The following is a 13412-nucleotide window of genomic DNA, read 5'->3' on the forward strand; positions in this document are numbered from 1 at the left end:
GGCGGCGGGGGCAAGGCGGGCGGCATCGTGATCTCGCCGTTCCGGCTGGAGGAGCTGACGAACCGGCTGGCCTCGCTGCAGCAGGAGAACAAGGTGCTGAAGATCGAGCTGGAGACCTACAAGCTCAAGTGCAAGGCGCTGCAGGAGGAGAACCGCGACCTGCGCAAGGCCAGCGTCACCATCGTGAGTGCCGCCGCCCGCCCGGCCCGGCCCGGCCCGGCGCGGCCCCGCGGGGGGGGGTCGGTGCCCCGGGGCTCCCGCACCCCCAGGCGCCCCAAACGCGTGTCCCCCGGCGGCGGGGCAGGGTGCTCCGGTGTAAGGCGAGGTACGGGGGAGAGGGGGGTTAATGCCGGCTGCTCCCTGAAGCTTCTCAAAGCAGCGGTGAGGTTTTCCCTGAGCGAAAGAGAGTAAAACCCGCACTGATTACGGGATATCTCTCCGGCCGTCGTCTCTTCCGTCAATGCGAAGAAACAGTAAGTTGCGGGAAAGTGGCTTGTTTGCTGTCACAGCGTTTAATTCCTTTTCTTGCTGTTTTACTTGCCGTATTATTTCGAGAATTTATTTAGAAACTATTTAAAATAAAACCCTTAAGAGCAGTGCAGGTAACACGCTGCTGGGGAAAGCTTGGCTACTGACTTATGAGCACTGAGAGAATAACTTGAAATTTAATGTTGTTTTAAATTAGGCATCGATCCTATATAAAGTAGATATCAAGGTGTGATTAATATGACTTTTTTTTCCCCCTGTGAATTAGGAGTTTAGAGTAGTTTTTTGCCCATCCAGTTGTTAGAGCGATCATTCCGGTATTACCATGATCATGGCCTCTATGCAAGCAAACTGGATAACACATTAAAGACTGATTACAGGAAACCCTGATATTTGTCTGCACTGTCCTGTACATCCTTACTCATCCAGATACAGATGCACGGAGAGAGACTGATCCCACCTGTATGTGTTCATTCTCTTCTTATCTGATTTTCTCAGAGCTTTGCTTTATTACAAGCATGATAGCTGTTTTATTCATAATCGTGTTTTGTCATTGTTGATACATCTCGCGAAGAAATGGGATCTGGCGCTTATCTCGGCAAACCTCTCGTCTGTTCCCGCTAGTAAGCGTTCAGTGTCTAGCAGGATGTGGGCCGGAAGAGTGCATGAAATACAATACAGAAGTAATTTATTCAGGGATGACAAATATAGTGCCAGTCAGGGAAACGTATGCTTTGTTAATACTTTACAAGAAGAGAATGTGTCTTAATTAGGTAGCAGTGGACTGCCTTCTAATGCTGAAAGGGGCTAAGACATCTTGTCAGTCAGACATTTTCTCTTTGCCTGTTAGAAAGATGCAGTATCTTTCTAAACCCCGGTAGGTGTATTGTTTGTCAATAACTTACCTGAAAAGAATTGTAGTTATTGTGGAGCTTTCTGTAGGGGCTAGTTATCTTATAGTTTCATCAGACTTTAATTTACAAAAAGGAAGTGTTTTTCTTAAATCTAAAATTCAGTCTGCATAGTTTTGTCTTCTTGAATAAAGAGAGAAAAGGTGTCACTCTTTTATAGCAACCTGTAGGCTGTCTAGAAAACCAGCATCTTTAGCAGATGCTCTGGTATGCTAAACTGTGCGTACAACTGACTAAACCACTTCTAATTCAGCAAGCAGCAAAATAATGATGCAAAACATAAGCTTTTTCAGGCCGCCAAGACTTTGTGCTGTGATTTACATAGTCCTTAATGTAAACACATTTGCAGTCTAAATACTTTGTCATGTTACTCTAGTATGAAAGTGACTGGAGATGAACTTTGCTGGAACATTGAAATGTACGCCATTTGCATATAAATGTAATTAAATATGAAGTTTTTCTAATTTTCTTCTTTGTGATTATAAACCTTTGCCAATTTACTCCTCCGCAACCCAGCTTAAATTCTTTGCAGACTTATTACTGTCCTGAAAGATTTATGTAGCATACCAGTTCCCTGTTATAGACGCTGTGATGTCGCAGATCAGCTTTGCTTCTTACCATTTGTTAAAGATGAGACGTGAAGCACAAATAAAACTGACAGGTAGCTGAAAAAGCAGGTTAAGTAACTAAACCTGTATGCTGTAGGTGAAGGTGAATCTTCCAGCCATGCTGTGGGCCTTTCAGTATCCCCTGGTTCGAGCTCCCTTGTGTTAGTGTTGCAGAGACACTTAACTTCATTTAGTTCCCTCCCTTGTCTTCAGTCTTCTTGAATATTGACCGTTTTCCCTTTAGGGTTCACCAAATAGAAAACAGTGTTTCTCCTCCTTCCCCTTGGGTCTGTACTGATGTATATGTTAATATGCATCTTTTTTGTTTCTGTGCTTGTGCCTAGTCAGCATGAATGTGTACAGTTTGGAAATTATTTAGTAGCTTGCTGCATAGGATCCTCTTAGCTGTATTTTTTAGTTAACCCTTGTGTCAGAGGGTTGAAAGTAAGTGTTAAATGTAGGAGGCCTGTGTTGAATAGTTGTGCTTAGAAAACCGACTGAGAAGAAGATGTCGACTTTACAGGCTTATATGCTGACTAACTTCCTATCAGCTCTCATCTAAAATGTGTAAAAACAGATGCTTTAATACTAAAATCTATAAAATGAGTTTGGCCTGAGTGCGCTTCCAAAGCAGTGTGCAAACTCTACTTCTTCCAGCAGCCTGAAATACAAATGAAATTATACTATCACTCTTGTGCAAGACTGTGAAATTACATAAATATACATGATACCTTTATCTCACCTGCTATTATCGGAACAAGCCGGGAGGAGAGGTGTTGCAAGGAGGGGGGAGTTAGGTAAATTTTTGAAGTACTATCTAATAGTGCAAGAGCATTACATTGCAAGTTTCAGATCAAGATCAAGTATTAAGAAGCAGTAACTAAGATTGCTTGATCCATTTGAAGAGAGTCCCTTTTGCACATATTTAGCAATCTTTAATTATATGATCTCATGATATGTTTCTGCAAGATTGCTTTTAGGAAATGCAGTGGATGGTGCCTTGGTAGGGAAAAATCACATATTTTGAAAATCTGCAATGCTATATGTTTGTAACGTTAAGTGGTTTGTTTTGGTTATAGTGCTACATTACCAAAAGTTGATTTCCTGTGTGAACTTCCTTACTTTCTTGGTGAAAAAGTTCTAGTAAGGAAATGTCATACTTAGTGGACTAAGTCTGGTTCAGCGCAACTTCTCTGGTGAAACAAGAGTACATTCGAAACTGTGGGGGACCACTTTACAAAGGATTGAATCGGTGCGTGTCACAACAGCTGGAATACTTCACCCGCCTATTTGTGTGTCTTGGTCAGGACTTTTCTTCTGAAGTCAGTAGAACATGGATTTCCAACGCTTCTTTCTTTCTTTGCAGTGTTTGGTGTAACAAAGTCGTCATGTTGCAGTGAAAGCCATGTAACCTTGATCGAGACTAAGCATTGTTTTTCTTTGTTTTCTGTTGTGAAGTGACAGGCCTCATACAAACAGAATGCTTTAAAAAAAAAGAAAAGAGTTCTAGTCCGTGATTCTTACAGGTACCTACACGCTTAGTTTCAGATGTTAGATTCAGTAATTTCACTCATGTGAATTGGCCTATTATAGTCAGGCATTTTCTGTAATGTTAGAAAAATAAAGTATAATAAGCCTTATTCTGTTAATTTTTTTTTAACTAAGATGAATCTAATGTATTTGAGTAGCCTTAATTTGAAAACATTCCCACTCCGGCATGCTCGATGTGGCAGTTTTAATGCTTTGTAATGTAGATTTTATAGGAACAGCTTCTCAGATTTTTTTTTTTTCCAGTTTGCTTTGGAGGGAAGAAAAGTATCTTAGAAATCCCTTTGTGTGGCGGTATGTGGATCCCCAGAAAGCATCACCAATGAAGATGAAACAGTCTGATCCCAAAAGCTAACGGCATAAATAACAGTTAGCTGCTGGTTTCTGTGAACTTGTCTGGTTGTGACTTGTGGAGCGTTTGGTGATGAGGGATGTTGGGACACGGGACTGCTGTGGTCTCCTGTAGGTTGTGAGTGGCTGTATTTTGCTGAGACAGCTGTTACCCTTGTATCTGTAGCTAAACCACCTGCTCTTTCTCTGCACCTCAGACCTGAGCTCAGCTTTTTTTATTCTTTATCTTGAGTGCTAGCAGAGGGCAGTTGCATCTCCTGGGTTCTCACTCCCCTTCTTTGTGTTTCTGCAAAGCAACGTTGGGAGAAACAATGGAGGAAAAAGGCCTACTCAGCTCCGATTTCTGTGCTTGTAGTCACAAATTCTGAAGAAATTCGCTGCCTATAACAGGCATCTCCTGAAAACAAACAGGCTTTTCTGGGACTTGCATATTGGAAAAATCCTGTGTGGTATAGTAGGGTTGTTACAGTTTTCTCAATAAACAACCAGACTTAGATGCTGCAAATAAATACAGTTCTAGCATTTTGTTCTCAAGGAAGTGTATGTGGGGTGGGCTTTCTTGGTTCTTTGGTTGGGTATCGTTTTTTGTTTGTTTGTTTTGTGATCTGCCGTCATGGTCCTTCACGGAAAATGTCAGCCTGGATAGATAGTTTTGGAAAGTTAATGGGTGTGCCATACTGTTGAAAATCCCTTGCAAAAATGCTTTTTAACAGCTTTTTCCTTCCCTGGAATTTGCACCAGCATTTAAAAACAGAATGCCTGTTTTAATACAGAATACATGGATTAATAGTAGGAATAAAAGGACAGAATACGCCAGCTGGATCAAAAAATGAACCTTTTAAAGGTGCTCAGTTAATGGGATACGGGTGAATGCAAGAAATCAGTCAGCAGTGGCTGGAAGTAGAAAGCAAATCAAAAAAGCAAACAGATTAATATTTTAAAAGATAATTTGTAAGTCTGTTATTGACTCTCTATTTCAAAGTAGGTCTTGCTAATCTTAAATGTCTTTTTTTCAATATACCTAGTTGTTTGTGTGAAAGAGATTGATCTGCCTTTTTTGTGATGTCTTCTGTAGTTGTGAGAAGTCTTTTTGGAGCATTTATATCTGGCTGCATTGTTTTTAGCTCTAGTTTGTAGCTGGTGAAAACACTTCAAAGTATTGACAAGTTGCACATCAGGTGGATGAATGAAAGAATAGTTCAGAATTTTTATAAAGCTAAAACTAACTCATCAAATTTGAGGAAAGACGCCTTTCTTTGAGATTAACAAGTTCATACATGATGAAACTTCATATGAAGTCTTTTGAGAAGAGCAGACACACAAAGGAAATAAATGTCTTTTATCTGAATTTTACACTTGCCTCAGWTTCTCAAGAAGTATCTATTGAGTTTCCATTAAACATTTGAAAAGGAAGAAGGAATCTTAGTAATGAACTTTGTGAACTTTTTTTTTAGGTTAACAATGCTATTAGCTGCACTGCTGGGAAACTAATAATGGAAAAGGTGTATTATCATCTGCTTACGTTCAGTAGTTATATGTAGCCTCTAGCATATTTAATTCCCAGGGGAAAAAATACTGTCAGTGAAGTGGTAACAGCACATTACAATTTGTCTGTGTTATAGACAGCCTATCTTCTTCAATACAGATGAAAGAAAATTGAGAAACTGTTACCAGTTTCTGTCCCATGTAGAACTCGATTCAAATAGTTAATGAACAGTAGTTACTAACAATAGTTAACAAACAAGCCTAAACATGGGAGCTTGTACTTTCAGAGAGTTTGAGCCCTAAAGGAGTTACTAAATCATCTGATTTGATCTGGGTCACAGATCTTCTCTGCATTGTATCTGCATTGAATCCACTAACTTATCTTGAAACTTATCTGTGGGAAGAGTATCCAGCTTTGATTTGAAGACTGGGAGATGAAGAATACATTGTTTAGTCTTGTGCTTAAAAGGTTCTGATTTCCTATGCAAATTCTTGAGTCGGATTCTTCAGCACTGACCTCTTGGTTCTTGCTGTGCCTTTGGGCTAGGTTAATGAGCTCTTCTGAACCCTCTCTTTTCTCCTCGTGAAGATCCTTAGAGCTGTAATAGGTACTTCCTAGTCTGCTTTGATAAACTAAACAGCTCTCAAGCTGTGATACACTGGAAATCTAACGTGCCAGATCAAAAATGCTGTGTCCATATGATGCACTGATCTAGCATAAACACATTTGCCTGGTTCAGATTTGTTCATATGTTTCCGATAGCTTAATTTAGATCTGACAGGCTTTATTTTTTCATCAGGTATCATCTGGCTTCCTCTGTGAGCTTACTAGTTTGTGCTCTGGCTAATTTGGCAGAAATGCTGTTGCATACCTGTGCCTTTTCCAGATCAGATTTGTATTGCTGGACTGTCCAGTAGCATATGATTTGGTGCTAGTAAGTGTGAAGCCATGGTCTCAGGTAAGGCATTTTACCTTGTTCTTGGATTTTTTAAGGATCTTTTCTGTAATCTCTCTATTTTTCTTTACAAAGAGGTACCAACCCCTTAAAAACACTTTTTTTTTTTTTAAATCAATTTCACCAATACTATGTACATAAGTCAAAGCAGGTTGTGTCACGGTCTTGTGTGTTGGAGACTTGATTTTTCTTTCTTTTTTTTTTTTTAGTATTCTTTGTTACAACATCATTTGTGCAGCCAGTATTGAGTTGTTGTTTGCTTCTTCTCTCTAGATCCATTTTTAGTCATCTCCAAGAGAGCATCCCCTGGTTTGTAGGAGTGGTGAAGACTCCTTGTTTTCAGTGTAGCTTTAGTAAAACTCATCTTACTTCAAATGAAACAAAACATCAAGGTGTCTGTGCCTTTTCTCTTACTGTTTACAGTCTTGCTAATCTCTGTCTCCCAGAGTTTATGAAAGTGACTTACTGAATAACAATTTACAATAAGTATTTTCATCAACATCGTTCTTAGTACACTTTGGTGAGAAATTTCATTAGAAATTTCCTCCTGATAACTTTTTGAGTGAATTTGGAATTTCTGCTGTATACTTTATAGCCGTTTTAATGAAGGATGGTATGCATTACTAAATCAAAACATCATACTGGTGCCATATACGTGTCCTACATCTTTGCTGTTATCCTTACTGCAGATAGTCCTTGCTTGAAAGATGGATCTATGCTTATTTGCCAAAACTTGTTGCCTATAAAACCGTGCTGACTGATCCTTTTTATGTTTCTATCCTTTATATAGTAAGTGCATTTGTTTACAGTATTGTCATTAAATTACTTGGGTTGATATCAAACTGTGTCTGATAACCAGCTATGTCCTGCTTGCCTTTAAATATTACATAACATCTCTCCTTTTTCTGTCCCTTATTTCATTGGTATTCTGGTGTTTAATAAGGGTGGAATGTCTTCAGTTATCAGGGCTATTGGTGTACTGCTTTGAATTGCACTGGGGGTGGAAGTGAAATTAGAACTGGCATTTTAGAGTACATTTTGGAATTTTTAATAATGCAAAGTTCTTGGTGTTTCCATAGCTTTGCTAATTTGCACATCTGTGCATTTCTCTTAAATTAACTTCACTTTCTCATCAAGGCTGTATATCAATGTAATGTGTCAAACCTTGTTTGTAGGGAGTTTCTGTTTTAAGAACATTGTTTGATGTTGGGTTTGAAAACGTACCGACACTAGTGGCCATTCTTTCTTAGTACGAATCTCCATTGACTTCAACACACTTCCAGCAGGACAGAGTTGTTTTAATATTTTCAGCATTGTACACCTAACAGGCTTACCTTGCCCAAAACAAAAATATTCATGTGTGCTGCTGTGTAGCTGCTAGCGTTTTTTCATGAAATCCTCTGTTTTTTCATGAATCCAATACCAGGCACCCACTCAAATGAGTACCTCCAGTACTGGGAGTTTTGCATCACCCACACCTGTTAGTTTAGATGATACAGAGTAAAACATGAGGCTTTTTTGAGGTTGCATCCCCATTGGTAATCCCAGTATTGAAAAGCTAGTGTAGATGAGACTTCAGAATAGTTTTCAAACCTTGGTATTTCTGTACTTCATTTTAGTTGCTATTTTCAGTGTAATGGAGTTTGAATTTTATTGCTGTATTCAAAAGATGAAAGAGGGTTGCTTTTTTCCAGGGTAGCTGTATTGCCTGTGGTATATTTTTGTGCACTTGTTAATTCATGACTAACTTGTCTTCATTGCCTGTTTCCTTCCACTGCTTTTATTTCCAACTTCAGTCAATATTAAACTCGTTATTTCCTAAGTCCTTAGTTTGAAGTGTTGGTATGCATGGGGCTTATTTCCATCTGTAGAATGGAAATGCTAAAACTCCATGTAGTAAATGGAGAAGTAATACTCTCATGTGAAAGATAGATGGCTCTATAATGTGTTAAGCAATCTTACACAAATGCAAGTGTCTCTAAGAAAAGATTTTTTCACTCTGCATTTCATGAGTGCACTTGGATGGAATTTCAGGTAGAAACTGGAAGACCACAAAAATGCATAGGATAGTGACTTTATAGCTGTTATATAGGTAGTCAACTTATTCACTGTTTTGGTCTTCCTGTGTATATGAGAATTAGCATGGATACAACAAATATTCAGCTGCGGTTTAGCAAGGGGAATTCAGTGTCTGGTGAACTAGATGAGCTAAATTTATAGGATACTGCAGGAGGATGTAGTGCCAGTTTCTCCCAAACAGTTCTTGAAATGTGACTGGAATGAAGAAACAAGACGATGCTCTTCCAAAGGAGAGAAAACAGTCAGCAGTAGACATCTGATGTGTTTCAGCATAGCCTCTCAAAAGCAACAGAGAGAAACAGTTGCTTTGCTGCTCTTTTTCAGGCTTGGGGGGTGGGAGGAGGTTGCTGAATTTAGTAGCAGAGCAAGAGGTGAATCTTCTTTGTCTTCCTCTTTAAAAAAAAAAAAAAAAAGGGGGGGGAGTGATAGGGACAAAATGTACAAACTGAATTTTGCACAGGATTTGGAAGCTAGACAGAGTGAATGGAAAAGAGACAAAGGCATGTTCTGGAAAAGAGAAAAAAAGTGATAGAAAAGAACTTCCCATGGATCAGTAATAGAAAATATTACTGTGACGTCTTGCTTCCAAAGCAGCGGCCTGGGAACATCTGGGAAGGAGCATCTCAAATTCTAACAAATTCTAACAGATTCTGTTAAGTCCTGTCTGAGTGAAGACATGTCATTCTTAACTAAATGAACAGCCATTGTCCCATTTGAATATATGGGGTGAAAGAACGGAAGGCAAGACATTTGGGGTAAACTACTCTGAAGTAAAAAGGTAAATGTGTAAATGGGAGACACTGAACCACAAACTGTAGCTGTGTAGATTTTATAGCTCTGTGGAGTGTAAGGATTCCTTGATCGAAGTTAAAGCAAAATGTTTAGAGAAACATTGAAACCATGTTTAATCCTGACATTTGGATTTGTAGTTTTTTCGACTTTTCTATCAAAATACAGATATTGTAAGCTGTTATCCTATAGTGATTTTGGTTCCTGAGAGCCATCTACCCCTTCATGTCTTCCATTGCTGTAATTTTGTTCCTGGAAAGAGGATGTTCCTTCAGCTAATCAAATGATACTCTAATTGAGGGAGAAATTCTTAGCGTAATGCTTTTTTTTTTTTTTTTTTCTCCATCAACTCTGAATTTGACTTTGCAAAAATTCCCTTTTCTATGCAGATTGAGACACTTCACTAAAAGTTTTTTCCTCCATGGGTGAAAAGGTGGTCCATATTTCCTGAAAAATTTTCATGATTACTGCTTTGTGTTAGACCTAATTTTTTGGTAACTGTATGGGCTGAATATTCAAGCATGATTGTATTCCCCCCACATCCTCCGAATATCTGTTTGTATTTCCTGAGACCAGAGACAGAGTATAGAGCAAAGGAATTTTTTTATTATTTTCTTCATCGTCTTTCCCCAACTAGTCAATAGATTTGTTACTTACTGGGAAGCCTGATATGTAATTGCTCTCTGGAATATGGGGGTATATACTGTAAGAGATCCACACTGTAGAGAAAGAAGGAAACTATTCCATTTGCTAAATCCTGGGGAAGGATAAGTAAAAATAGTTGTTTGCTGTGATGGGATTAGAGCTATTATGCGTTAACTGGATCCTGGGATGTTTACTTTGTGAATATATTGATTTGGAGCAAGGTGTGGTTATAAACAATAATAAGCTTTGTCTCAAACACTTGTGGATCAGTGAAAAAATGTTTCTCTAGAGAGCCAGTGTGCATAAGAGGTAATTAGGGAAGTTTTTAAAACGGAGTGATCTTAAGAAGTTTGTTACATAGGCTGACTAGATTAGATGCACCTTGCCAGTGTGGGAAAAACACTGGCACCCCAAATGGTTATTTAAATCATATTTAAACTAGTGATTTCCTAAAAACACTTTTTTAGAAAGTGGTAAGTGAATCAAGAAACTGCATGGTCAGCATCCCATGCTATAATTTGGAAACCCCCAAAACTGGATTTTGATATGGTAGTTCTGCTTCCTGGTCCTAACGATTTTAAGGAAGGAGGGTTGATCAAATAGATATACCACAGGTTATACACCTCCAAAAAGAAGATCTACAAGTGCTTCAGCCCATTTGGCTCTAGAGGAGAACGATGAGAAATGGACAGGCTGTTTGAGCTCGGCACCCGTGCTAAAAGTGAGGAAGCCTGCAGCCGTCTGCCCAGGAGTTGGGAAAGCTGTTGCTACTAGGCACGCTCTGCCTGGAAAAGGTGGCTACAACGAGATAATGCTTTGACTGTTTTTATATGCTCTTCTTTATATGAAGTATAGGCTTGGTCGTGATGAAAAACAAGTGTGTTATATTTGTATACTTCAAACGATTTACATGAGCTATGTAAAATGAAGTAGGATTTTCATGAAGATTATTTGGTGGGATGGCTATTAAATAAAACCTCTCCTCTATGCTTTCATTTGTACTTATTTGTCTTTGAATAGGGAAACAGTTGTGACAGCGTAGTTACTTTTAACAAAAGTTTGCTTTGGTCACATTTTGAGCAAAAGTTTGTCATTTTTAAAGCACAGCTCAGCGTTAGCACCAAAGTACATGCTTCAGTGAAAAGAAACTGTTTTAGTAAATTAGTCACCTACTAGGCTGTTTTTCTGCTGAATCTTTTTTTTTTTTTCTTCTGTGAAACTTTGGCAGTATACAATATTAAGTTTGCTAACTGGTCAACCAACAGTGAAGAGTATTTTATAATTAATGCATGGATATTTGGAAAATAAATTGTGTTTTATCTGGGGAGAGAAGAAAAAAATAATTAAAATATGTTAACTTAAGAAGTGATCTTGGTTTTGCTTTTATGCATTAGACATCTGATATTACAGAATAATTTGGACTGATCTGCCCCAGTACTAAGCTGTTGATGCTTATTGGTTTCTAAGTAGCATGGCACAACCAGATTGCATTAACTTAAATATTTTAGCTGCAAATCGAACTTAAAACCATAGCATTTTTAAAGGATGATAATGATGTTGCAGGGGATGGAAACTAATTTAAAAATAAAACAACAAAAAATAGTATATACTACAACAGTAGGTATATACAACTTTATCTGCTTTGTTCCTTTCTTTCATTTTGTAAAAGCTGCATGTTCAAAAATTCAGGCAGACTTACCATAAAACTACAGATTTAGTTATGTGTATCTGTGGGTTCTGTATTAACATTTCAGCAGCTTTTATGTTTGGGCTGAACAAAAGCAAAACCTGTTCCACGTGCTTCTGCAGTCTATTTGTTTTATATTTATTGATTAACTAGAAAACTATTTACAGCACAAGATTACCTGAAAATTCACCAGTAAAACAACAATGTCATTGGAAGTTAAAGAGTAAAGTAGAAACCTATTTCAATTAGTCAGAAGGAAAGGATTGATACAGAGAAATATTTCATATTTTTTGGTTCGATGTTTGATGTGACAGTATAAATTTATTTTCCATATTGACTGACTTTGTCAAAGTAAAGCTTCTGCACTCAGTCACTTGCAAACTCACAAAAGTTGGGAAGACCCTATCAAAGCAGGCTTACCTTCTGCTCGAGTGCTGTTGCCTAAACTGTGGTGGGGATGGTCATTCGCCTCTGATGGTCCCAGAGGGGAGCTGTGTCTTGCGGCCCCATTCTTACTGCCTTCATGATCTCGTTTGCCCATATGGTAGTTATGATGCTTCAGACAAACATCTGACATTTGTAGATTTAGAAGAAACGTTTAGCTTGTATGCAGTGAACTTCAGGTCTTCCAAGAAGAGCTGGGCTTGTTGCTTATACATGTTATAGATATTTTACCTATGTGTAGGAAATGGACTGCTACCTGAAAATGCAAGAAGTGCAGAAAGATTATGCTCTGTGCGCATGTGCAGTGTTGAGGTGGAAAAATGCCTTCATGAAATAGAGCCGTTTGGAAAGGTCTGTGGGCTAGATTTAATTTTCCAACTAAGTCATTCCTGTCTTAGCCTGTAATTTCTGTTAGCTCAAGTTACAGTTCTTGTGGATTGGAAGCAGAAACTCCAACCCTGATAACTGGGAGCCTGTTCTACATGATGGTGATTTAAGTGACTGAAAAATAAGTGCTATAATATCTAGTGAATAGTAAGATTAAGGGTGTGAAGCGGAGCACTCATTTAGGAAATATTTAAATACAAGTTTGCCTGTACAACTTTGCTACCTTTCTTTTGTGGTACTTTATTACAGTATAGTTTTTAATTACATTAAGACTTGCATAACAGCGTGTGGTCATGGTTAAACTGCTAAATAAAAGCTATTTGAGGGTTGATACACTTTCTAGAGGCTACCTTGACATTCTCTTTGTTACAACGGTTTTCTTAAGTGTTGCATTTTTATTAACTGTTTAATGTCAGTGTTTTGATATGATAAAAACCCCTAGAGAGTAGACTAATATTTTATGTTTTGAAGAAATGCATTTAAATTATTTTTAATTATTTAGGTAACTTGAGGAACTGAACTGTATTAATTATGAATTACATATAGCTTGGTACAAGTTRTTTGTAATGAACCAAATGCATTAGTTTTATGAATATTTGTGTTTGTGAAATAACTGTATTTATTTCTTGCTTACTTCGTTTTCACCACTTGTGGTCTGTTTCAGCAAAATACAAAACTCTTGCAGGTCGGGATCAAAACACAGAGAGAAGCTGTTTTAACTGGTTTCAAATTCACAGTGGAATGGAATTGCATATCATCAAGCAATTACTTGATTGTTGATACTAAGAGATGATTTAGTGTGTGTGAATACTAGTGAAGTTTTATATTTAGAAAACGAGTCAATTTTGAGGGCTTTTTTTAAGCGCTATTTCTAGTGTAGCTTTCCAAGCTGTAAGATGTGTGCAGCCATGTCTTGAAGGTAAGTGGCTTTCTGTGAGAAGTTCTTGTGGCACTGAGTGGATCTCACTGACACATCTGATCGTGGTTAGAGCTGACTTGGCAGAAGAGGGTGCGTATTGTGTCATTTGATTCGGTT

The 13412-nt window shown here is 38.2% G+C and overlaps 1 protein-coding gene and 1 long non-coding RNA gene across 3 annotated transcripts in view; both read left to right on the plus strand.

Moving 5' to 3' along the window:
- The window catches only part of CCDC6 (coiled-coil domain containing 6), a 54569-nt gene that overhangs the window by 1080 nt on the left and 40077 nt on the right, over window positions 1–13412 (plus strand). Inside the window, exon 2 of the mRNA XM_026069944.1 lies at window positions 3–183. Within this exon, the coding sequence (XP_025925729.1) occupies window positions 3–183 (181 nt within the window). The remainder of the gene's footprint in view (window positions 1–2; window positions 184–13412) is intronic.
- On the plus strand, window positions 223–5263 carry LOC112968076. Of its 2 annotated transcripts, none has more exons than XR_003254243.1 (3): window positions 223–473; window positions 3372–3531; window positions 3800–5263. It is a non-coding gene; the product is annotated as an uncharacterized LOC112968076 (long non-coding RNA). The 2 variants fall into 2 exon arrangements; XR_003254244.1 differs by lacking the exon at window positions 223–473 and adding an exon at window positions 3094–3257.

The sequence above is a fragment of the Apteryx rowi genome, unplaced genomic scaffold (genome assembly GCF_003343035.1).
Source record: "Apteryx rowi isolate R43461 unplaced genomic scaffold, aptRow1 scaffold_30, whole genome shotgun sequence".
In the NCBI taxonomy this organism is placed as follows: Eukaryota; Metazoa; Chordata; class Aves; order Apterygiformes; family Apterygidae; genus Apteryx; species Apteryx rowi.